This window comes from Pseudonaja textilis, chromosome 6, assembly GCF_049901715.1.
Source record: "Pseudonaja textilis isolate UNSWEBS1 chromosome 6, rPseTex1.2, whole genome shotgun sequence".
Lineage (NCBI taxonomy): Eukaryota > Metazoa > Chordata > Lepidosauria > Squamata > Elapidae > Pseudonaja > Pseudonaja textilis.
This window is the reverse complement of record NC_141995.1, coordinates 10,233,207-10,259,397: the sequence shown is the minus strand read 5'-3', so window position 1 is coordinate 10,259,397 and position 26,191 is coordinate 10,233,207. Positions and strand designations below refer to the sequence as shown.

The 26,191-nt window shown below is 41.4% G+C and overlaps 1 protein-coding gene across 1 annotated transcript in view; it reads right to left on the bottom strand.

Annotated features, from left to right (window-relative positions):
- Nucleotides 1-7,989: 7,989 nt before the first annotated feature.
- BMP3 (bone morphogenetic protein 3) overlaps nt 7,990-26,191 on the bottom strand; it is a 34,715-nt gene continuing 16,513 nt past the window's right edge. The window contains exons 2-3 of the mRNA XM_026718920.2: nt 18,608-19,518; nt 7,990-8,684 (exon numbers count right to left, since the gene is read on the bottom strand). Of these exons, the coding sequence (XP_026574705.2) occupies nt 8,493-8,684; nt 18,608-19,518 (1,103 nt within the window). The 3' untranslated portion in view covers nt 7,990-8,492. The remainder of the gene's footprint in view (nt 8,685-18,607; nt 19,519-26,191) is intronic.

The window sequence follows — 26,191 nt, the reverse complement described above, 5'->3', positions numbered from 1 at the left end:
CACCTCAGAAGGACAGATGGCTGAGTCAACCTGGAGCCTGGTGAGATTCGAACTGCCAAATTGCAGGCAGCCGGCAGTCAGCAGAAGTAGCCTGCAGTACTGCGCTTGAACTACTGCGCCACTGCAGCTCTTAAGTACTTTAAGTACCTTCATTCCTGCTGCCTCCCATGCTGCCATACACAAAGACTCAGGATAATTCATCATTAGACCAGCAACAAGAGATATCAATCATCTTTAGAAGAACCTGGCGGAGTCAGATATGACCTTTTAGAGAATTTGGTTCTGCAATTAACATGAAAATTCAGGGCTCCATGAAACGGTTAACGAAGGGCTAGAAATTATGGTCCTCACAAGTCCAGATTGTTGAGGAAAGAGATCGTTCCATGAAGCCCAAGTCCTCTTCCTAAATCTTGCTTTCACCTTGAACGTGGTAGATTGCTGGGGAAGTTAAAAGCCATGGTTTTTACCTTGAATGTGTTTATTTACCTTGAATACGGGTCGGGAAGCTAAATCGTATGATGAATGGCTAAGGGAAGTAGAGAGGTTTAGTCTAATGAAGAGAAGCAGACTCTTCCAATATTTGAGAATCTGTCACAGAGAAGACGGGGGATCAATCTATTTTCCAAAGCATCTGAAGACAGAACAAAACGGATGGAAGCTTATTAAAGAGAGATCCAGTTTAGAATTAAAGAGACATTTCTTGTCTGTGAGAACAATTAATCTGTAGAATGGCTTATCCCCAGAAGTTACCTCCATCACTGGAGGTTTTCAAGAAAAGATTGGACAACCATTTGTCCTAGATAGTATAAGGACTCCTGCCTTGGGCAGGGGATTTGACTAAAAGACCTCTAAGGCCCCTTCCAGCTCTATGATTGTAAGATCCTATTCTAACTTATTTGGAAAGAAAAATCCACTCTTGGTTAATATTTTAGTTCCACTGGAGGGATAATGTTGGCCTATTGGGTATCATGGTTATTAGAACTCCAAGAAGATGTATGAAACATTTTACCCCCAGTGGAAACAATACGGGAATTGTAAATGAATGCTGAAAAGTCACTATCTTTCACTCCTTTTTCACTAAAATATTCCTAAAGTGGTGGTAGGGTTTTACTTCCACAAAGAAGACTAAAACTGTGAATGAAAAGCGGTTACTTAGAGGATTATTGTTTTAGTTCTGTGGCGGCCTAAGCCCTTGTCTGAACTAATTTGTCCACTGGTTTTTTTCCTCTTAGCTAAGTAGTGCAAAACAATGACAGCTTGGCTTTTAAAACAAAGTTTTTGAAAACCCGAAGTTACATCTAGCTTTGCATCTAGAAGTGGATTGCAAAGCAAAGCTCACTCTGAATGGAGTATTATTGTGCTCCCAGTAGTGAAAACAGAGTGCAAACGAATGCTAGTGTTTGATGGTAACACAAGACACCAATTCTGTTCTGCAGGTTATTTGCCAAGAGGCTGCAAGCAGCGAACAGCACAACCTCATTCATAGATTTGAGATGTCCAAATACTCAAAATCCAGTAAGAATCGCTAAAGCTGGGATGTCCAACTTTGGCAACTTTTAAGACTGGTGGACTTCAACTCCCAGAACTCCCCAGCTTTTTCAAAAGGCAACTGGACTTTCTTTTGTATTTCCTTGAAGGCGTCTTAATTCTCATCAAAGAACAGTGGTGGGATTCAAATTTTTTTACTACTAGTTCTGTGGGCGTTGTTTGATGGGCGTGGCAGGGGAAGGTTATTGCAAAATCCCATTCCCTCCCTACTTCACTAACCTGCTTTCCAGCTCCGTTCTCCTGTGCAGGGCAACAAAAGAAGACCCAGCCGATCAGCTGGGAGTCAGGAGGCAGAGAAGAGATGGGGGCAGGGCCAATCTGAGGTGGCTTTTGCCGGCTCTCCAAACTACTCAAAATTTCTGCTACCGGTTCTCTAGAACTGATCAGAACCTGCTGAATACCACCTCTGTCCCAGAAGCTTCTTCAGTTCTGATTTCAACTTCCATCAGAACCGAAGAAGCCTCTTGGATGAGAAACAAAACACCTTCAGAAAAAAAAAAGAGTCAAGTTCCCTTTTGAAAAAGCTGGGGAATTCTGGGAGTTGAAGTCCACCAGTTTTTAAAGTTGCCGAAGTTGGACACCCCAGCTTTAGCATTTCTTACTGGCTTTTGAGTCTGGTTGCCATTTTTTAAAAAGCACATTTGGGATACAGCAGAGCACCACTTCCCGATAGCATCCATTTCTCAAGCATCCAGTATTGATTTGGATGGTCTTCTGTGTATTCCAGAAAGACAGATTTAATGTACTGTCGGAAAAAAATATCCATCTGGTTCAGTTCCAAGCTGGGAAAAAGACACTGGAAACATGGAGGCTGGTTGGAAAGATGGTTTAATGGAGCAGAACCATTAAGCACATGGTCCTGGTGCATCTGACAACATGACTTGGGGAGAGAAAGAGATTTATACCCTCTCTCGGCTTTGAATTTGAGCTTCCTGTTCCTGTGGTAAGGGCATGTATTCAGTTAGTTGCTGTCAGACTCCCTTGGGGCTATGCCGGGGTCATGTTTGTCTTGAAGTCAAGTTTGGTTCAATATGTAGAGGGTGATGATGTAATGAAGGGGCTTGGTTGTGCCATGTGGTGAGTTCTGCTGATAGATAATCCTATTATGTCCTGGAGGGTCACGTCTTAATCCCATCACCCTGGAGCAGAGGTCTAATTGTCTTGTAGATGGGCTGGCCCAGTTCTTAATGGGCACCAAATATCTGCAGGGAGCTGCTTTCTGCCTTTAAAAACATGTTTCTCCTTTTCTCATCCAGTGAAATATAATATTCTGCCTTTTTAATATTTCCTAAAATGTTTCATTCTTCTAGGAGGGGGGTGGGTGCTAACTTTCTACAGTACATATACAGAATTTGTCCCTTTTCCCTTCTGAAAGCCATTTGAAAAGCCTAGAGGGCAAGTAACATGCTCCTTACTGCTAAATAAATATGTGTAGATAAGCATTATCCCAAATTAGACCTACAGTATTTTTGAGCCTTCCCCATTATTCCTCCTCCCTTTGAAGTTTTAGATAGCTATTATCTCATATTTGGATGAAAACTTTTTAAGTACCTTGAAAATGTAAAGAAAAGAGAATTTTTTATCTCTTGAAAAGCTTATCTGTACAAAGTTCCTCCTGGCCCTTCAACACAGGAAGATTTTATTTTTTTTCCAAAGGCTGTTTTATGAAAAAGGTTCAGTCCTTCTTTCCCATTTCATTCTGCCCTTTGATGGAGTAATGGAGCATGAAGTGCTTCCTTCTCACATACCCATTTTTTCTGATGAGTCATAAAACTAGCCACCATTTTCACTGGAATCTCTCCAATAACTTGCCTCACAAGGACTGGATCAGTTTTGAAATCCAGTTTAGAGCCTTTGCTTTCAACCTTTTCTCATCAGGTTTCGTCGGAGTGACTCAGCCCTCGTTGTGCAGATATGGTTACCTTGACTATCGGTCCTGTCATGGTTGACTGTAGAAATATATTATGTTCATGGATGAAGAAGGTGGGGTGAGAAATATCTTGAGGATGTTGATGGGCTGTTAAAGCATCTAGTCTAGGCACTCAAAACATTATCTTAAAGTTTACATCCCAGGCCTCTGCATAAGTAGGGAAACTGGATTGTTTTATGGTACATGAACATCATTAAGACAGTGTTGGAAGAAATGCCCATCTGGGTTCGGTTCCAAGCAGGGAGAAAGACACTGGAAACTTGGCGACTGCTTGGAAAGATGGTTTAATGGTGGACAGCACCACATGGTTGTCAGACTCCATGAGGCTTTGTATGTTGTCTTGAGTCCCAGGCTTGGTTGAATCTTGCTGGGTGATGTAATAAAGGGGCTTCAGGCAATTCCTATTATGGCTTAATGGCTTTGTCCTGCTGTCCAGAGTTGCCTCCGGCCAAGACAGGTAGCATAATAGAGATAGATAGATAGATGATAGATAGATATAGATATAGATGAGAGAAAAGAGAGTTAGAAAATTGAGATGATAGATGGATGGATGGATGGATGGATGGATAGATAGATAGATAGATAGATAGATAGATAGATAGATAGATAGATAGATAGATAGATAGATAGATAGATATAGAGGGAGGGAGGGAGGAAAGGAAGAAAAGGAGGGAGAGAGGGAGGGAGGAAGGGAAGGAATGAAAGGGAGAGAGGGAGGGAGAGAAGAAGAGGGAAAGGAGGGAGGGAGGGAGGGAGGAAGGGAAGGAACAAAGGGAGAGAGGAAGGGAGCCAGGAGCGAAGAAACGAAGGAAAGAAGGAAGGGAAAGAGGGAGGGAGGGAGGGAGGAAAGGGAGAGCTCTCAGATGAGCTCTTCTGTTTGGATTTAATTGTGCTAGATCCCATGCAGGATACCGAGATTAGAGGGGTGGGCAAACCGATAATGAGCCATCTGTCCTTGAAAGTCTTGCAAGATCTCTCAGATGAGATCTTCTGTTTGGATTTAATTAAGTATTAGGCACTAAGCAGGTTGCCAAGAATGGAGAGTTGGACATTCACACCCTCAGCCTGACTCAACACTAATTATACACAGGAAATCTTCACTTGGCTCTTGAGAATTTTTCTTAGATTATCTTCCTCTTTCAAAAAAATGAAAGCAAAGTCCCTTTCATCAAATTGGATCTGAGCTGTTTTTATTTTTAAAAAACATTCTGAGAGGGGAAAATATCAGGAGATCTTTCTGACATAGAGTTTTATGACTTTACTTGCCCCAGTTAAGTGAATCACTTAACTTGTTTAAGTTAATAGTGTGGTTGTTAAATAAATTTCCCATTAATTTTGCTTGTCAAAAGGGAAATCATGTGACCCCGGGACACTGTAACCGTCATAAATAGGAGTCCGTTGCCAAGCGTCTGAATTTGGATCATGTGACCTTGGGGATGCTGCAATAGTCATAACTGTGAAAAATGGTCACTGTTTTCAGTGCTGTTGTAACTTCGAATGGTCACTAAATGAGTGCTAAACTCACTTAATGATTCTCTTGTTAAGCAACAAAAGTTTCATGTGGTCGTAAGTCAAGGACTACTAATATTTGCCCAGGAAGTGCGAATTAGATAGCTTAGAACAGGGGTCGCCAACCTTTTGGACCTCAGGGACCACCAAACTCATAATTTTAAATCCCAGGAACCACTAACTGGCCTAATTTGTGGGTGTGGCTTGGTGGTCATGTGACTGGCTTGGCATGACTTTTATGTAAATATTATAAACATTTATATAAATATTGATTTTTTTTATAAAAAAAGAGCAACTTTTACCCCAAATCAGGCAAAGCAGGCAGGCAGATTGAGTTGCTCACAGAATCATTCAGTGATCTATCTATCTGCCATTGGCTAGCTCAGTCTGTTACATAAAATTTGCTTGCGTGAGTCTGCACTGAATCATAGAACCTTCAGTCCTAAGGGAGGTTGGGCTGCGCTTAAAAGCAGAGCCGAAGATCTAAACATGAGCTAGAAAGCAAGAAATCCAACTAGCTAATCTAAATCTCCCAGCACAGCAGAACAGCTGATGGTTGGAAAATGGGAAAATAGCAATTTAGCAGGCAAGTTTGCCGGGTAAAGAATGAGTGGGCGGGGAAGGTTCCCATGGGCCATGTGGGCAGAGCAGCCTTGTGTTTTCGTGCAGGCTGGATTAATTGCTTTGGGGGGGGTGTGCTCTGGGGGTGAGATTCCTCTGCGGCCCACCAAAATTTTCTCATGGCCCACCAGCGACTGCTGGCTTAGAATACAGAAACACAAAAATATATACTTCCACATCTCTCTAACAACTGCAGACTGCAGTGATTTTGTCACAAATATTTTTTGTAGTTACTAGAAAATAAACAAGAGTCCTAAACTTCATACTATGCTGTTTTGCAAAGCCATAATCTTGTACACAATAATATGCTGTGGGAAAAAAGCATTGTTAACTAAAGGAGAGAAACCAACAAATCAGACAGGCTTATACAGTATATTAGTAATGAAAATATCCTTATTTGTGATCTGGGATATACACATTTACTTTTGAAGGCAGATATATAGATATATAAATTTTTGAAATGAATATAAAAACTGCTGTGTGTTTTAAGAGTACTAAAATGCAGAAATTACTTAACATATGCATTAGAAATAAATTAAATGCATTGATAAAAGCTTCTTTCCATATACAAATATCATTTGGCTTTTTAAAAACTATACTGGTGCCAACTGTACAAGCATTTTTTCTTAAACAAAAAAAAATGTACAAAAGTCTTATTTCATCATTTATATACATTTTACACAGACGAGGAGGTGGTAAGATTAATCACAAATGAATTGGCTGTTCCTTAAAACAGTATTCAACGTTTTGAATCTGCAATTCGTCTCTCTTAAAGAAATTAAAGCTGAAAAACCCCATTTGCACTGCTTCAGTTTTGCCTGGGTGCAAGAAAATTGTCCCAGGCTTTCGGTAGACTACGGAAGGCACTTTCCATCTTCTGTAAGATGCAGAAGATGCAGTGGTAGATTTAAACCCAGATCTTCACCTTTCCAAATGATTTAGGTCAGGGACCTCCAAATTTGGCAACTCTAAGACTTGTGAACTTCAAGAATTCCTCCGCTAGCCATGAAGTCAACAAGTCTTAAAGTTGCTTTGGAAACCCAAGATCTATGGTCTACATAATTATGCATGTTGTCATTGAAATGGGTTTGTGTGTGTCAAAAATGTCAAAATGGCTATTAGGACAAGTTTGAAGCACCACCCCTTGTAAATAAGTTTTACATGCACAATGTGTGTAAAGAAGAGGACAAGTGTTGGAAAACTGCCCGTTAGCCTGGAAGGAGGGGTCAAGTTAGGGCTTAGCTTGGAAACCTTGCACAGCCGCAAACGTGCAAGTTTCACCTCTCCCAAAATCTTTGCAGCTTTATTTGGTCATTCCTGGGAATGCAAGCAGTCTAGGGAGATTCTTGTAATATGTGTGGCAAACCATAAAACTACTGGCTTTGGCTTTTCATGACAAGTAATGGCTGCTTGCTTCTAATAGCTATGCTTTTATTGTGGCTGCCACCTTGACTATCCTTTCAGCAACACATATGGATTCTGTCTATTGGCACAGCTGCCTCTAACTAACAGGGGTGACTCCATTTTCAGACTGAAATAGATTCTGAGAGCAAAACTGAGTTCATACATCTTGCTAAGCCATGGTTTAACCATAGTTCATTAAATACATCACAATTCACCTAGCTTATAAAGCCACAGAACATCTTCACAGTGGATGAGTTCAGACAACATGTTGAAACCAACCCAATAAATCTAGGAATGGTGTTTCAACTTTGATGATCCAGGTCCTAGTTAAGAATTTATCTGCTCCCTTCCCAAATGGGACATGCATTAAACATATTTGTTATATTTTCTTTAATCCATGACTTCAGTTTGTATAGCTCATCACCTGGATAGGCCGCAGTTTTATACCCATTACCCTGGAAGTTTTCCCTACTGGGGCTTGAGTATTGTTTTATTTATATATATATATATATAAATATATATCACATTTACAAACCATCAGTCTCCCTCACAGAGTGACTATTATGTCAGGTTCTCAAAAGCTGGGTAATAAAAAGTCAAAATGGCAGCATCAATCCTATGGCCATGGCTGCCATCTTGATTCCCTACCCATAATATCCTGAAAGTGTATAAGTGTGCTGCGCAATTCCCATTGTGAAACGGTTATTGCAATTATAGACTACCATAATTGACTGGCAAACTAAAACTTGAAACTCAACCTGTTTATCTCTTCTTTCTGGTATTCAGTACTGAGATCAAGAGATCAAGATTTTGTAACAAACAGAGGTGTAATCTTTACTAAATACACACCAGAAATGCAGTTCTGCTTTTAGATAAAAAGTTCCTGTTATTTTAAGAATGAATGCTTTTGTGAGGGGTAGAACAGAACACAACTGGTAAATTATGCCAAGAAAATCAACAGGTTATATTTTTAAAAAAAGATTATTTGAATCTTTGAAACATGGGAAGTAGGATCTTACTAGCTTATGGTATATTCGAGTCTTCGTATAATCTAAAGTAGAAAGCTTCAAAAGCACAATACATATATTAAACCTCCTTTACCATTCCATTCTGGAAGAATGGATTGGAGAAACCAGCAGCTTGGGTGAATGGTCTTCGAGCACAGCATAAAACATAAATTGTGTTTTCCTGCTAATCTTCAGTTCCTGATGGAATTCTTTCCAGTTTTCATTTTCCTATCTTCCCCCCCACCATCCACTGAAAACCTCCCCACATTATTTGCTCCTGTTGGTGAGTTTTCCAAGGTTTCTTCCCTATGCTCACAAGTAGGAAAATTACCGTTGGGGGGAAAACCTATTCCATGTCTCTTCTCATCTCTTGCTTACTTATCCGTTCGTAAAACTGGACAACAGTATGCTTTTGGTAAATGGAAAGAGGAGAGGTTTATGAAGCCACAAAGTTGCCGTAAAAAGTAGGAACGTTATCTGCAGGCACAGGATTCCACTGTCATGTTTGGATACACTTTGAGTACCACATTTTTGTTTTCATCGAAGAATAAAATGCTAAGCGATGACATCTTGTCTGGAACACAGCAAGGCTCCGGGATGCCAGAAACTACCCCTACGGCTCTGACTATGCTCTGAATGGTCGCGTGGTTGGATGGCTTCAGGGCCTGTAGAAAAAGAGGACAAATAAGAAAACTCAACACATGACCAGTAGGGTGTCGGTGTTCTAACCACATTCTCCACCTCAATTCAGCATTCAGAGACAGTTCATCCAAGTAAGAATTTATTAGAGAAGTCATGTTGGCACATGTGGGAAAACGGAGAGTTCCCTTTCCAAAAGAGAAACCAAAGATCCATCCCCCTGTACCCGCCAGTCCATCCCATGGTCCAATCAAGTCTTCATTCCATCTGAAGACTTCCTCCCAGCCCCTCCCTTCCAGGTGCAGGGCAGCATGTCCTTGACTCTCTGAGAAAGAATGTTGTTGTGTCTAATCTTCTACCCCACTATGAAATCCTGCCTCCCAATTTCCCAGGCACTGAATGTGGCAGCCTCGAAGCTTCCAAGTAAAATATGGCTTCCAAGGCTGACACAGGGCACAAAACACCTGGTTCTTTGGAAGTAATGAATTATGGTAGCCCTTGACTTACAACAGTTCGCTTAGTGGTCGTTCAATGTTACAATGGCACTGAAAAAGGTGATCGTTTTTCACACTTACGACTGTTGTAGCATCCTTGTGGTCATGTGATCAATATTCAACTGACTGACAACTGGTTCATGTTTATGACCGTTGCAGTGTCCTGGGGTCATGTGACCTTCTGACAAGCAAAGTCAATGGGGAAGCCCGATTCGCTTAACAACTGTGCCACTAGCTTAACAACCGTGGTGATTCACTTAACAACTGTGGCAAGAAATGTCATAAAATGGAGCAAAATTCACTTAAGTGTTTCACTGAACAATGGAAAACTTGGGCTCAATTGTGTCTGTAGGTCGATGACTAATTGTACTACAAATGTAAATGGTTATCAATTCAGCTGGGAAACTGCACTTTCCGGGAGCATTTATTTATGGAGATTCTCAGCCATCCTGGTCATGGTTGTCCCAAAGGTACTTTTTTCAAGAGGCAACTGGAGTTTCTTGTTTCTTCCTTTTGAAGACGTTTCACTTCTTATCCAAGAAGCTTCTTCGGCTCTGACTAGATTTCATCCCCCACTTATCCTTTCAGAGCTGAAGAGGCTTCTTGGATGAGAAGCGAAACCTCTTCAAATAAAAACCAGGAAGCCCAGTTGCCTCTTGAAAAAGCACCTTTGGACTTCCTGGAGCAGTATTTCTCAGCAATTTGAAGATAAACGGACTTCAGTTTCCAGAATTGTCACAGTCAGGGTGCTGGCTGGAGAATTACAGGAGGTTGAAGTCCACACGTTTAAATCCATTGAGGTAGACAAACACTGTGCTAGAGGTAGAGCTGAAAACAATTGGCTAGAAATCACTGTCCCTGAATCCCTGAACATGATAGCAGTCTTCCAATATTTGAGGGGCTGCCACAGAGAGGAAGGGGTCAAGCTATTTTCCAAGGCACCTGAAGGCCAGACAAGGAATAATGGATGGAAACTGAACAAGGAGAGATTCAACCTGGAAATAAGGAGAAACTTTCTGGCAGGGAGAACAATCAACCGATGGAACGGAAGTTGCCTTCGGAAGTTGTGGGAGCGCCATCACTTGAGACCTTCAAGAAGAGATTGGACTGCCATTTGTCAGAAATGGTTTAGGGTCTCCCGCTTGGGCAGGGGGTTGGACTAGATGACCTACAAGGTCCCTTCCAACTCTGATTATCTGTTATCTGGAAGTAGCTATTTCTTAATTCCTTTGGACCGTATGGCCAGCATTAGCCAACAATGGCAGGGATCTGCGGAGGCTTCAAAGATATTACAGGCGGTCCTCGACATACAACAGTTAGTGACTGTTTGAGGTTTCAATGTCACTGAAAAAAAGTGACTTATGGTCATTTCTCACACATGACCGTTGTAGCATCCCCATGTTCTTCTGATCAAAATTCAGACACTTGGCAACTGACTCATATTTATGATGGCTGCAGTCAGGGGTGGGATTCAAATTTTTTAACAACCAGTTCTGTGGGCGTGGCTTAGTTGGTGGGTGTGGCTTGGTGGTCATGTGACTGGCTGGGTGTGGCCAACTCAACATCACTCACATCGAGGCACGCATCTCCTCGCCTGGCCTCTCGTGACTGTGGGGATGCTGCAACAGTCGTAAGTGTGGAAAATGGTCATAAGTCACTTTTTTCAGTGCCATTGTAACTTTGAATGGTCACTCCACACAAGCAAAGTACCAGCAAAGGAGGGGAAAAAAACTCCAGAGAAGTTCCTGGGACAGGAAGTCTAGTCCTGCCAAGACTGTAATAAGGGTTAACGGAAAGGCAGTTTCTGTAAGCAACACCAGAATGTTTCCTTCCTGCCTTCCTTACAGGATTAGGCCAGTAATTTCTTCTAACAACCGGTTCTCCCAACTGCTTAGAATGTTAACAACCGGTTCTAGTGAATAGGTGCGAACTGGTAGAATCCCACCCCTGGCTGCAGTGTCTTGGGGTCATGTGCTTTCCCATTTTGCAACCTTCTGACTAGAAAAATCAATGGGGAAGGCAGATTCACTTTACAAACATGTTACTGTAATGATTCACTTAATAACTGTGACAAGAAAGGTCGTAAAATGGGGCAAATTTCACTTAAAAACTGTCTCGCTTAACAACAGAAATTCTGCACTCAATTGTGGTCATAAGTTGAGGACCACCTGCATTGGTAGCACCTGCCTCCTTCTAGTCCCACTTATAATTCCCTTACCCCCAACCAGTCCCCTATCCCTAAAACTAATCCATGTCCCTTCTGGGGTGTCACGAACTGATGGGTGGCCCCTTATGATCGTTCAGAAAGTTAGAAGAACTTCGACACCCAGCCTCTCTCAGAATATCATTTGGAGAAGGTTTTAAGTTAAACTGAAACAACTTTTGTCTTTCAAACATTCTGCTGAAAATATTTCTTTTTTTTTTCAAAGAATTTTCTTTGCTGAGATTTCATTGAAGAGTTGAGAAACCAGAATTTGGAGATTACGGGAGAAACAATTGTACAATGAAAACAGGATGTTTACAGCTTCACAGAACAGAAAGGAACAAAATAACACAGTTGAAAGGTACCTTAGAGGTCTTCTAGTCCACCCCCCTGCTCAGGCAGGAAACCCTATCCCATTTCAGACAAATGATTGTTCAGGTCTCTTCTTGACAACCTGCAGTGTTGGAGCATTGGCAGCTTCTGTAGGCAAGTCATTTCACTGATTTAATGTTTTAACTACTTAATTAACTTGTCTTTATCACAAGATTCTTCAAGAATTTCTCAGAAAATCCTCTTCTTTAAAATGACATTTTGAAAGGAAGTGGTCTTTTATTATATTGAAAGAAGCCTACTATGGCGGAAAAATGATTAGCAGCTCCTCTGCCTGGAGATGTTTTCGCTGTTATTCAAAAAGTCACTATAATGTGACATGCCATTTGGCCTCCTAAAAAACAAAATTCGTATAGATTTGTAAAGTAGCAATTTGCTTGGTCACCTGCACTTCCCTTGAATCACATCTCATTGACCAAGATTTTGTGTAAATAAATTGTCAGTATAACTGCAGATGACTAATGCAGTAGGAACAGATGGGACGGGGGAAAAAAACTGCGGATTACAATTATTTGCAAAATGTATTTGTAAGCTTGAACTAATGTGCTTATTAACAAACTAGTTTATTCAATACAAACATGTTATTGAAAGGGAAGGTTGTTGCAATAAAACAAATAACAGAATTGAAATGTAGTAAAATGAAACGTAGCAAATTATTAAGGAAGAATTTGAAATTCCTGAAGAATTCCAAAAATTAGAAATTGTGTCATGCTCGAAGATTCAGGATTATAGATAGTCCTTGGCTTACAACAGTTTGTTTAGTGACTGTTCAAAGTTACAACAGCACTGAAAAAAATAACTTAAGACCAAGTTCAAACTTACAATTTTTACAGTTTTTCCCCCCATGATCACATGATCAAAATTCTTGACAACTGACTTGTATTTATAAACGCTGCAATGTGCTGGGGAAACCACCCTAAACATAATTTGGAGGAAAGCGCAAGTAAAAGGAGGAATAGCAGAAGAAAAATGGTTTTGGGAAATGTGACATCAGCTGCATGAGTGAACTGTCATGACAGTATTGGTTATGTTTTAGTTTGTCTGATTTAATTTTGTTATTATGCAATATTCTCAATGACCGAGTTGTTAAAAATAATTGTTAGCTGCCTTGAAGGCTTCGTGAAAGGTCATAAAATGGTAGACGGAAATGAAACAAATGTCAGGAAATATTCAGACAGATATCCTGTTGTCACAAGGATGATGAGGGGACTGGAGGCTAAAACATACGATGAATGGTTACAGGAACTGGGCATGGCTAGTGTAGTGAAGAGAAGGACCAGGGGAGACATGAGAGCAGTCTTCCAATATTTGAGGGGCTGCCACAGAGATGAAAGGGTCAAGCTATTCTCCAGTAGGGATTCAAATCTTGATCTGACAAACAGGATGCAATGAGTGCTTCATAAGTGACACACGCAGCATGTTGGATTGCTATTTAGACCTTAAGGGCCTTCGGGAAGAGCGAAAGTTTTGCTCTCTCCTTTTTCTTCTGAATTTTCTCCTGGAAAACTGGAGGTTGTTGGGTTTTTTTTTTATAAACCAACGAATAAAAAAGCTTGGAAAGCAATAGAAGGGAAAGAAAAGGGATAAGAAAAAGGGAACCAAATAGGAAAAAGATGTTATTCTGTGAAAAATTCTTTCCTTTTCCTATTCGGTTTCCTTTTCTTATGTCTTTCCCTTCCCTTTGATTGCTTTCCAAGATTTTTTGAGTTGGAAGGGACCTTAGAGGGCTTTCTAGTCCGACCCGCTGCTTAATTAGGAAACCCTACACCCAGGAGTGGGGCTGCTGGGGGTTTGCAGGGGTTCGGGGGAGCCCCTGGCTAAGGTTCTGTACAATTCAGAGAACCCCCAAATCCCGCTCCTGGCTGGCCCCACCCACCCCACCCCTCCCCTCCCAGGAGTCCCCACACGGGCCGTTTTGGATGCAGGTAAGTGCAGGGTGTGCGCGGAGGCTCAGGGAGGGGAAAGAACAGGCCTCCTGGAAGTTTGGGAAGGACAAAAATGGGCCAGTTTCCAGCTTCCAGAGAGCCTCCGGAGCCCCGGGAGGCCGTTTTCTCCAGAAAGCCTCCAGAGCCCAGGGAGGGCAAAAACTCCCCCCCCACACACTGTGGTGCAGGCCGACTAGGCCACGCCCACCATGGCCACACCCACCCAGCAACCAGGCAGAGAACCCATTGCTAAAATTTCTGAAGCCCACCCCTGCCTACACTATTTCAGACAGATGGTTGTCCAATCTCTTCTTAAAAATCACCTGGTGATGGAGAGCCCACAACTTCTGGAGGCAAGCTATTAAATGATTTAATTGTTCTAATTGTCAGGAAATTTCTCCTTAACTGCCTCTGTCAAGGCCTTGATTTCTACTGATATTTGGAAACTTCAAAAAAGTATTTTGTACAGATATTGCTCAGGGTCCTCAGTAATAATGGTAACTTCAAAGCATCTGGAATTAATTCCGCAAGCCGCTAAGCATTAAAGCCCGAAGGCCTGTTGTTAAGAATGTAGGTCGCCTAACAGGTATTTGAGTTGGAAATATATAAACCAGGATAGACATTTCAATATCGTATCTTTAGGAAAATGCAAAAATTGTAGTTGGGTGTGTTTTCTCAAATGGCCATAAGATGGAGCCAGAAACCTGGGTTGTTTTAGTCCCAGTGTGAGTCTCTGTTTCCTTCTGTTGGAGAGTGTTGCCGTTCCTCCTAATGACTGTTACTGATTGTTGATGTAAGTCTGTTACTGAACTGTTTTTGATACTGGACTTTGATATTTGGATTATCCCTGAACTGAACACCGGCTGCTTTACCTGTGAACGACTTGCACTGCTTGTTTGGACTTAGCTTAAACGTTTATGGGAAGTAAAAACCTACATTTACTGTACAGTGTATCTGTGTGCTGTGTGTGTTATTCTTCACTTCTCTCACTACGTCTCCCTGTATGCGCTCATTCTCCTAACGGGGAATTACCTCAACACCTGTGCCATCACACTGCAGAATTCCTTTGAAACAGTCCAGACAGATATATGTGGATGGCAACAAAAATGGAAGGACAGTTCAATCCCCACAATGGATGAATGGTTGCAGAAGTTGATGGAGTTAGCAGATGGCTAAATGGATTGCTTTGATAAAAGAAACCGCTTCTACTTGGAAACCGCTTCTGGACTTTGTGCTTGAGGTGCTGACAGCTGAGGTCTTAGAGAGCGAGGGCTCGGATGAAGGGCCTGCATGTGATGCAGGGATGGGGCCAGGACCATCAGGGAGTGGAATGCTGCCTTCAGTGATTGTGGAGGATGGCAGCAGTGATGCAGAGGACCCCGAGGAGGAGCCTGTGCCCAATGTGCGTGCACGCAGGGCTGCTCAAAGGAACGAGCAGCTGTAGTAGCATGGGCGACTTGGGAGTAAGGCTGCAAGGTAATGGCCCCTCCCTTAAGAGATAAAAGCCAGCTGAGAAACCAGAGTTCTTTGCAGGAAGCAAAGAAGTTTTTGTACTCAAGCCTTGTGGATGTTTGGACTCTCTTAGTTTGTGTTTGGAGACTCTTTGTGTTTGAAATATTTCTTGGCAACTTTATCTAGTGTTCTTGGCAGCCTTGCACAACTTTGGCAAGGCTTGTTCTTATCAGAGACAATTAGTTTGAAACATCCTTTTAACTGGGAAGGAATGGAATTCGTAAAGAATCATTAGAAGGTTTTGCTGTTACCTCCGTTTTGTGTTTGTGTCCTTGGAACAAGGTTTGGGTCAGAACAAGGTGCGGGGGGGAATGAAAGTTTGATTTTAGGTTTTGCTGATTAGATTGATCTGTTCCTATAGAAACGCCTAGTTTAAACTATTATGTGAAAATAAAAAAGTTGAGGTTTTATTTTATTCTGTTGCACAGAAGGGAATTGGAAGTCAACGCCTTTTCTTTCTTTTTTCCTTCTTCTCTATGCTTTTCTCTTCCCTTCTTCCTCCCTTATTTTTCCTATTATTTGCTTTTGCATTCTTGTATTTTATATTATCAACTAATAACAATAATACAAAATAAACGGTCCAGACAGATACCGGTTTTAGGTATGGGAAAAGCACTTGTTTCAGATTGAGTCACGCCTGGAACTTAAGGCAGCGAAATTCTGCCCTTTGTGGAATTCAGCTTCCAAACACTGCCTCTCACACCCGCTTCAATTCAGAAGATGTTCTTGCAAACGCAGTCTGCTGACAATTTATTAAGGTACCTGCTTGCATTCCAGAGGCACGGAGCCTAATATTCATTAATATTCTCTTGCTACCCTGAAATGTTAGCAAGTCTGCAGTGAAACTGAATAAATATACTTTGGTGACTATACATTCTCAGTGCACCCTGGAATGGAAATGTCTAGCTGAATATGTGGAACTGGAGAAGGAAAGGAACGTATAAAGCCCTGACATAATACAAACATTAACCAACATGGCAATAGGTTGAAATACAATGAAACCAGGGGTGGGATTCGATCGGTGTTATACTACCGGTTTGGTGACTAAGCTGTGTGCGCGTGTAAAAAAACCATCAGCTGTGCCACCCAGACAGCTGAAAAGCGCTGCACGCAGGTGCACAACGTCTGAAAAGCCTCTTTTTTTTCCTGCTTTTTCAACCTCAGCTGTGCCGTCCAAAGCAGCTGAGGTTGAAAAAGCAGGAAATAAAAAGGACAGGTAGGCCAAACAGCAGCAAACACAGAACTGTAGCATCCCACCCCTGGTTTCATCCCACCCCTGAATGAAACTACCTAATGTGAGGCTACAAACGATCTCCAAATGTTCCCACCAAATTGTGATATATTTTTTTTGAACGTGGCAGAGGAGGAAAATGACGAATAAGGGTGGGCCATCAACGCAGTTCATTACTTTAATGAAATCTGAATGGCATCTAGTGTATTCTTCTCCAGATGACATCATCTTTTTATTGTCTTTACTCAGGAACACTCCCCAAAGATTACGCGTGCTCTAAAACTAGTTGTGCATTTCTGGTGTACAACTGTTTATATGCAAAGCAATTGCTTGATTATGTATTTTAAATGGTTAGCACGATGTCTTAAATGCCCTTTCAGTCTGGTCAGTTCCTATAGGAATGTACATACGTAGTCTGAATATCTCTGAGAATGCAATGAGAGTTAAATGAATGCTATTGTGCTTTGAATACATTCCTGATTTTAAAGTATTTTTGAAAAGCACGGCTTGTAAATTCTGCTTAATTTGGGCCTTATAGGAACATAATGACCCAGAGGTGCAGTGGCCAAAAAAAGCCACAGTGGCACAGTAGTTAGAGTGCAGTACTGCAGGCTACTTCTGCTGACTGCTGGCTGCCTGCAATTTGGCAGTTCGATTCTCACCAGGCTCAAGGTTGACTCAGCCTTCCCTCCTTCCGAGGTGGGTAAAATGAGGACCCAGATTGAGGGGGCAATAGGCTGACTCTATAAACTGCTTAGAGAGGGCTGTAAAGCACTGTGAAGCAGTATATAAGACTAAGTGCTATTGCTATTTTAGGATTATTCAATTCTTCTGACTTGATCCATTAATGCCATCTCAATACCAACCTGGTGCTTGGTTGCTGGGTGCATTTGAGATCATCTTAATACAGGTAGTCCTCGACCTATGACCACAGTTCAGCCCAACATTTCCACTGCTACACAAAACAGTTGTTAAATGAGGTTTTGCCCCTTTTTATGACCTTTCCTGCCATGGTTTGTTAAGTGAATCACTACGGTTGTTAATTAAGTAACGTGGTTGTTAAGTGAATCTGGCTTCCCCGTTGACTTTGCTTGTCAGAAGGTTGCAAAAGGGGATCACACCACACACACACACACACACACACACTCACACTCACAAACACACAAAAGATGCTGCAACCATCATAAATATGAATCAGTTTTCAAGCATCCAAATCTTGATCGCAAAGGTGAAGTGATTGTAAGTGTGAAAAAATGGCCATGAGTCACTTTTTTCAGTGCTGTCATAACTTTGAACAGTCACTAAACAAGTGATTGTAATTTGAAAACTACCTGTATTTTCTTTAAACAGCTTCCTTGCACCATTGCCAACCCTGCATGTTATAAGAATGGAACTGATTTTATGACTTATGGAATATTTCCTTTGTTTGCTTTCTAATTGGGAGAATTATTGATGAGTTTCAAGAAATTCCTCTGGACTTTTCATCAGCTGAGCCTTGTTGACATTGGAGGAAACGGAAGGACTGCACACCCTTGAGATACGAGAGAATCTGCATGACATCGATTCAAAGGACTTGACTGAACTACTGTGCATAATCTAAGTCGCTGAAAGTTGATGTTGCAATTTAATCCCTGTGGATTTCTCATGGCCTGTGGCATTCTAAATCAATACAGAGTATTTATTTTTCAGAACAGCGTATTTTAGGAAGAAGCTGCAACTTTCCCAAAGAATTAAACATTATTATATTTTTAGAAAATGGCACCCAGGAGATGGGATTCGGAGCGATTAACTAAATTGGCATTTTAAGAGTTGAGGCATCCTTATTATGCAGCAAGAAATTGACAGTGTCTTGGGATTTACTGTAAAATTTGATGCATTTCACCCCTGTAATTTTCTTTTTATAACCCTGCATCTACCAGTTTTGCCTTTGTGCTTAGTTTATGGCAGCAGTGGCCCTTAAAACATATCTCTATCCTATCCATCTAGTAAATGGCCCATTTCCTGCATGCTGTACTGTAGTTTAATAACAAGCAAGCTGGGTTTTTTTTTAATTGATATTTTTCAACAAAGCCACATTTGGAGTTTTAAAAGAGAGGATTTTCTTTGTATTGTACCCAGCGGTAAAGAAAAAAAAAACATAACTTTTTTTTTTCTTAAAAAAAAGAAAGATAAAAGAAAACTAGAGATACAGTACCTTTGGAATAGGGAACTGGCATTCACCTGAGCAGTAGTAAGCATCAAAAGCTTTAGGAGAAATGATCCATTCATTCCAGCCTATATCTGCAAAATCAACTTTGAGATAGCGTCTTGAGCAAGATCTCGGTTCATTCCATTGCTTCCGCCTCGCCTTCTTCAGGGTCTGCTCGTCGAACTGGAGTATTTGGCTCTTCTGATGACTGTGTTTTCTGGGCTTTTTCTTACCCTTTGACCTTTCCGCCAGCCGTGGCTGCAGGGTTTTGTAGTGCTTCCTCTCCTCCCACCCTTCGTCCTCGCTGTACTGATACTCAGCTCCCGGAAGCTCGTTGTTCTGCAAGGGCAGAAGAAAACTGGTGGAACGTTTCGCCCGCTGTCCGCTGAGGTCATTGATTGACCGGCTATCCAATTTGGGGAAAGGCCCCGGTGGTGGATTCCAATGACCTTGCAAGCTGGAAACCACGCTCTCTGGTTCTGAAATGGCGGAGTCGTTGGCGTAGACGAGGATGTACGGTTCATAGCTGAGCTGCAGACTCTTCCATGGAGGTTGGCCAACGGAGGCCATCTGGACCCCGATCATAAGATGGCTGTGCTCCTTCGCTCGCTTCAAGTCCTGAGTAATGTTTTTGCACTGCCACAAATGGTCGTCCTGTAAAGCAGCAGAGACGTTGACCAAGTAACGGCCCAGGGTTCGTGATTGGTTTGCTGATGATGGGGAACTCAACAGCAAAAGCTTGATCTGTAGGTCAGATTTTCTGGGGGCCAGAAGAGAGCAGCTGTTGGATTGAGGGCAGTTGGTGCTGCCGTTCTGGAGATCTCCAACGTAGTAATGCAACAGAGCAGACAAGATATTTTCAGACTTTGTGAGGGAGGTGAGATTAAAAACATACACCTCTTTGTTGCCAAGTGTCCCTAGAAAAACAGAAAGCAAAAAAATTGACATCAGAAAAGTCCCCCAAGCCCCTTCCCTGTCTTTGCTATTTCTCTCGTACGTTTATTAAATCGGCTCATAGAATTTTGAGCCAGCTCCTCTCATAATCACTCGCCATGCACGAAATGAGAGAGTGGTATACCAAACTAGTTTTTGAAACAAAAGGAATTTTCAAAAATGATTGGCGCTACGGTATATAGGAACTCAAAGTTCTTCTTGGTGACTGCTATGAGAAGAAGGGAACAAGACATAGACACGATTGCTTCTTTGTTAGAATTGGGCGCCTTACCAGGGGGAGGGTTCATTTTTTTAAAAACAAATAATATTTATATAGGTAAAGGTAAAGGTTCCCCTCGCACATCTGTGCTATTCGCTTCTGGCTCTAGGAGGTGGTGCTCATTTCCATTACAAAGCCGAAGAGCCAGCGCTGTCCGAAGACGTCTCCGTGGTCATGTGGCCGGCATGACTAAACACCAAAGACGCACAGAACGCTGTTACCTTCCCACCAAAGTTGTCCCTATTTTTCTACTTGCATTTTTATGTGCTTTCGAACTGCTAGGTTGGCAGGAGCTGGGACAAGTAATGGGAGCTCACTCCGTTCCATGGCGCTAGGGATTCAAACCGCCGACCTTTCTGATTGACAATCTGAGTGTCATAGCCACTGAACCACCGCGTCCCTTTTAATATTTCTATAGTTGCATCTATTTAGCAATTTCATGAAGGGTCTCTGAACTTGATTCTTTTCCGGCAGATGTTTCATTACCCAAACTAAGTAACCTCACCAGTGCTGCAGTGATGCACATCATCATGGCATTGATACGTCTGCAAGGAAGCAAGCAAGCTCAGAAAGTATCAAGATCCCCTCATGTCAACCCTGAGCTGCAAATATTCTTCTGGAGACTATCATACTGTAACGGGGTGATACGGCTCAGAGTTTGACGTAGATGTTCTAGCTGGTCTCAAGGGAGTAACTGGCCCTAAATGAAATTTTTAGTGCCACTGATGTCCTGTTCCCCTCCCCCCGCTACTGCCAAGGTATGTTCTAGAACAGGGGTGCAAACTCAATTTCATTGAGGGCCGCAACAGGGTTCTGTTTGACCTTGGGGGGCTGGGTGGTTGTGCCAGGGTGGCTATGGCAATCTCGACGTCCCTCATCTGTTTTTGGCCACAATGGCCTCCTGCAGCCCTCAGCCACCGAAAATGGAGCTCAAGAAGCCTCCCTTTTTGCTGGCCCTGTGGGCTGATCCCTCACTGTTTCCAGAGCAGGCCTGAGGTCCAGATCTAAGTACCCCATGGGCTGGATCCGGCCCCTGGCCCTTGAGTTTGATTCCCTGTTCCAGAACCACTGTACTAGCTGCTCCCATGTTCAAAGTATTCTTAATGATACATGAAGTCTTATATATAATTCAGGGCCTGGTATCTAGCAAAGTCTTACTTCTTTTGGCACAAACCCATCAACTAATATTTCACGGAGAAAGAAATGGACAAGGTTCTCTGTGGAATGAGTTCTACTAGTTATAAATCCAACCTGTGTTCCTCCTGGCTTGTTCAGTTGATCAAAGAAGGAATGTAACGTGTTAGTTGAGGGAGTCAGTGATGCCACCTTGAGGAATGGGGTGTAGCCACCAACCCTTGAAGAAAATGTCAGCTCACCCCACTCCGTAATAAATTATTACTCAACTCAGACACTGTCAGGCAGGAAGGATCAGGGTAACATATAAGTTCCAATTCAGAAGATTTACTGCTCAAGCCTATACATAATAATAGTCAACTAAAAGTTCAATGTTAAATTGGCACCAGATAAAAGTCAACAGAATTCAAGAGGTGTTGGACTTGGACCATTTATGGGAACTTAATGATTCTAGGCTGACGACCTGCTTAATGCCACCTCTTCGTTCTGCCTGCCCTTCTCTTACAGCTGTCGTACAAATTCCAAATCTTCTCTTTTTAAGAAATGTTGCTACAATTGTTAAATCCTAGATTATCTAGATCCCTTTTAGTTCAACTTCAGGCTTTGGCATGTAATGAAAATCTCATCGGCTGTTCATATTTAGAATTTGAATAGGGACCTGGATAAGACTAGCACACTTCTGGTCTTGCCATATTTTTCAGCAGCATTCTATAGCAGTATCATTTAGTATCATTAAATGATAATAATCATAGTTATTATAATTATTAAATGATAATAATCAAGCTATCCTTGGGGCCCACCAATGAAAGTTGAGGATTTTCTGCTCATTCCCCAAAACTCTGCTCCTATTTCCACCCTTTGTTTTTTATCCATCCAATTGCCTAAAATTAAATGAGTTGCTTGTTTTTTTGTCTGGGAAATAATAGGAATATTAAAATGGAATATGGGGATTAAACTTGGTAGGAAATGCAAATGTAAGAAATGGATAGCAGATTGGGAATGATAAACTTTTTATTTATGAAACATTTAATATTACCAAGTTTTCGTCTGTGACTCTTATTGTTAAGACACTTGTGAAAATGGCTTTAGAAAGAGGGAAAGTGAGGACACCTACAGACAGACAATGGAATTACAAAGATGAACACAAACTTAATTCGCTGCCTCGGCTCATTTTATTCTGTTTTATTTTGCTAGCTCGGCCTGTGTGTGTGCCTGCACATTCAGAATACTAGATTCCCAAATGATCTTATCTGCTTAGAACTGTAAATACTAAGACAATTAATTTAGCCTTCGCACATGAAAAGTCGACTTCAAAATTCAGCTGATCCAATGAATGGACACTGCAGAAAAAACAATTGCTACCAACCCGCCTTCCATTGAGGACCTGTATGCTGCACTAGTCAAAAAGAGGGCTGTGAAAATAGCTATAGACCCCTCACATCCTGGACATAAATTGTTTCAACTTCTACCCTCAAAACGATGTTATAGAGCATCACACCAGACACAACTAGACACAAGGACAGTTTTTTCCCCGAGCTTTTTGCCATCACTCTGCTAAACAACTAATTTGCACAACACTGTCAAACTATTTACTAAGACTATATTATTATTATTATTCTCATCCTTCCTAATACCTAACTTCTCCCACTTATGACTATAAATGTGTTGCTTGTATCCTTACAATTTGTATTGTTTTATTTAATTTCTTAGTAAGATTTGATTACTTATTTAGTATCGTATGACTATCACTAAGTGTATATTATGATTCTCGATGGATGTATTTTTATGTACACTGAGAGCTTATGCACCAAAGACAAATTCCTTGTGTGTCCAATCACACTTGGCCAGTAAAGAATTCTATTCTATTCTATTCTATTCTATTCTATTCTATTCTATTCTATTCTATTCTATTCTATTCTATTCTAAATATAGAAAGATCCATATTTTCCCCATTTCTCTAAAATAGGTAGGATCCCTAAGGGTTTAGTTTAGTTTAGTTTATTGTCATTGCACCTCGTACAATAAAATCAAACACCATCTTCATTGCATATCATGACCCTGGCCATGAAAATAAACACAAACACACACCCTTCACACGTTGAACCCGAAACCCACGGCACCACACCAACACTGCCCTATGCAGCAGAATTCAAAAAGTTCAGACTAATATCTGGAGTGTCTTTAGAAGCGACTCATTTCAGATCTCTGGTCAGTCTTCCAAGAAGCCTGGGAGAAGGGGATTCAGAAGAATTACTCAGAAAAAGGGGCCATCAAGACAATGAAAAAATGGGATAGATAGGCAATTACCAACAGACTCTTCTGTGTCCTTTATGTTTCTCACCAAGTATAAAAAAAGCGTATGAAGGGATAGAATCCTTGCGTGATAGAATAGTACAGGGAGAGACTGATGAGCCTCCCAGTAACGATGCATAAATAAAAACCAAAATTAAACCAGCATTAGTTTCATGTCAGTAACTACAGGCAAGTCTAGGCCTAAACCAAGAATGCAAGTTTTCCTTGGCAAAAAGCACTAAACACTGCTATGCACAGAGATTAATTTGTTAAAAACATTTTTGTCAGAATCACATTGTGAAAACTTACTACAAAGCCAACAAAGTAAACAGCGAAGCCGCAATAAGAAATTGGCCCAATTAAAACTACAGAAAGGGTGGGTAGTACAGATCTATCACCCCAATGGTCAGAGAGTAGAGTAGGAGCCCAAACACATTTCAGTCCCATGTATTAAGAAAGAGCTATTAAAATATTAGGCAGTGAAGTCATTTAATCCAGCTGTTATTCAGCTTTCCCTAACCAGATATTCCCAATTAGAGTGGTCTTCAATTTCCATAATTCTTAGCTGCACACTGACAAGATGACTATCCAAGTGATATTGATCATATAGGAAGTCCTCGACTTATAACCACAAAATTTCCATTGCTAAGCAAGGTGGTTATTAAGGGAATTGTGCCCAATTTTATGGCCTTTTTCTTTTTTCTTTTGCTATAATTGCTAAGTGAATCACTGCAGTTGTTAAGAGACACACATGGCTGTTAAGCAAACCCAGCTCCCCCCACTGACTTGTCTTGTTGGAAGTTGGTTGGGAAAGCCTCCCATAGTGACCTGGGACAATTCAACCCTTGTAAATACATGCTGGTTGCTAAAATACTCAAATTTTGACCACATGACTCTAGGATGCTATGACAGTCATAAATGCAAAGGCTTATAAACTTTCTTATATGCCACTTTTTTCAGTGCAATTGTAACTTTGAACAGTCGCCAAACAAATGGTTGAAATACCTGCAATTATGATGCTCGTTTATGATCTAAGTCTCAATTGCAGCACTAAATTAGAGAGCAGATTTAGAGTAGAAAAGAGGCAAAATGAATTCCGAAGATTAACTCTGATCAATTATCTTACCTCTTAAGGTGCTGCTCCCTCCTACGAGATATAATTGGTTTTTACACGGGACAGAATAATGAAAGTTGGAATGGACCCCAGAGATCTTCTAGTCCAAATCCCTGCTCAAACAGGAGATCCTATACCAGGCTTGGTGAACCTTTTGGGCACTGAGTGCTGAAATGGGAGAGTGCATGTGCTGGAAACCAGAAGAGCAGCCACCCGGTGCACATGCCAGGAAGATGGCCTTCTGGTTTCTGGCGCGTGCATGCACGACGACTAGCTGGCCTTCATGCGTGCATGTGTGCCAGAAACCAGAAGGCCAGGTGGCCAGTGCACATGCGTGTGCTGGAAACTGGAAGATTATCTTCCTGGCATGCGCATGCACGCCGGGCGGCTGCTCTTCCGGTTTCCGGCACTCCCGCGTGCGTAAAGACCAGCTGGCCGGCACCCGGAAGAGCAACAGACAACGGCTCGCGTGGCCAGAGAGATGGCTCTGCAGGCCACTTCTGGCATGCGTGGCATAGGTTCGCCGTCGTGGAAGTATACCATTCCTGATAAATGACTGTCTGATCTCATCTTTAAAAAATTCTCCAGTGATGGAGCACCCACAACTTCTGGGGATAAGCCATTCTACAGATTAATTGTTCTCATTGACAAGTAATGTTTCTTTAATTCTAGTTTGGATATCTCTTTAATAAGCTTCCATCCATTTTGTCTTGCCTTCAGGTGCTTTGAAAAATAGATTGACACCCCCCCCCCCACTTCTCTGTGACAGCCTCTCAAATATTGGAAGGCTGTTAGATCACCCCTAGTCCTTCTCTTTCTTAGATGGAAGAGTTCCTGCAACCATTCATGGTATGTTTTAGCCTCCAGTCCCCTAATCATCTTTGTTGTTCTTCTCTGCACTCTTTCTAGAATCTCAACATCTTTTTTTTTATCACAGTGACCGAAGCTGGATGCACTTACCAAAACAGTATAAAGTGGAGCTAACACTTCCTGTAATATTTCAGTGCAATGGCCATCATGCAAACACACTCTTTTCTACTCAGCAGTCTTGACCTCTTGATTTCTTGGAAACCACCCAACGCCATCTTGAATGTAAGCCCAGGGATAGTTACATTTCCAATTCTGTTTACCACAAATTTCAAACAAAAACAGACCATGACATACAAATAAGATGAAGGCTGCAGCTGTTTTGAAGCTCCAAACGATTTTAAAATGTACTAATCTTTAACAATAGATGTCACTGTTTTCCTGGGTTTTCAGCTAGGAGTGTTTTGGAAATTCTGTCAGCTTGGTGGATTAGATGTACTGACAATTGCTCTCATAAATACAGAAACGTTTCCCTTTATTTACACCGCAGGAGTTAACCTATCATAACCAAAAATCGGGAGTTTGGTAGTACTGTTTTAATTAACTAATTTTATTAGAAAGTATCATTTGTGAGCTGCAGTGAGGCTTTTTAATAAAATTTGCCAGTTAGTCAAGGTGTTACAAGACTAGTTCTTTATATGCAGCAGTGTTAAAATTGTATAGCTTACTAAAGCACATCACTTCCACCACTTTCCCTGCCTTTTTTTTTTCACATAGTAAACATTTCTTCTTTATATGGCTGTTTTTCCTCAATTGAGATGAAGATGTGCTAAGACAATGACTGAATGATGCATGGATATGGACAGACTTTCATAAAATTGCTAACTTTCTTTGCATACTACATATCTTAATACTCTCACACATGTCAGACACATGGCACATATGTGTACACTCATGGATCATAACATGAGTGAAGCCAATAATGCCAATAATGAAAAAGAAAGATTCTTCTAGTTGAACTCTAAGATAG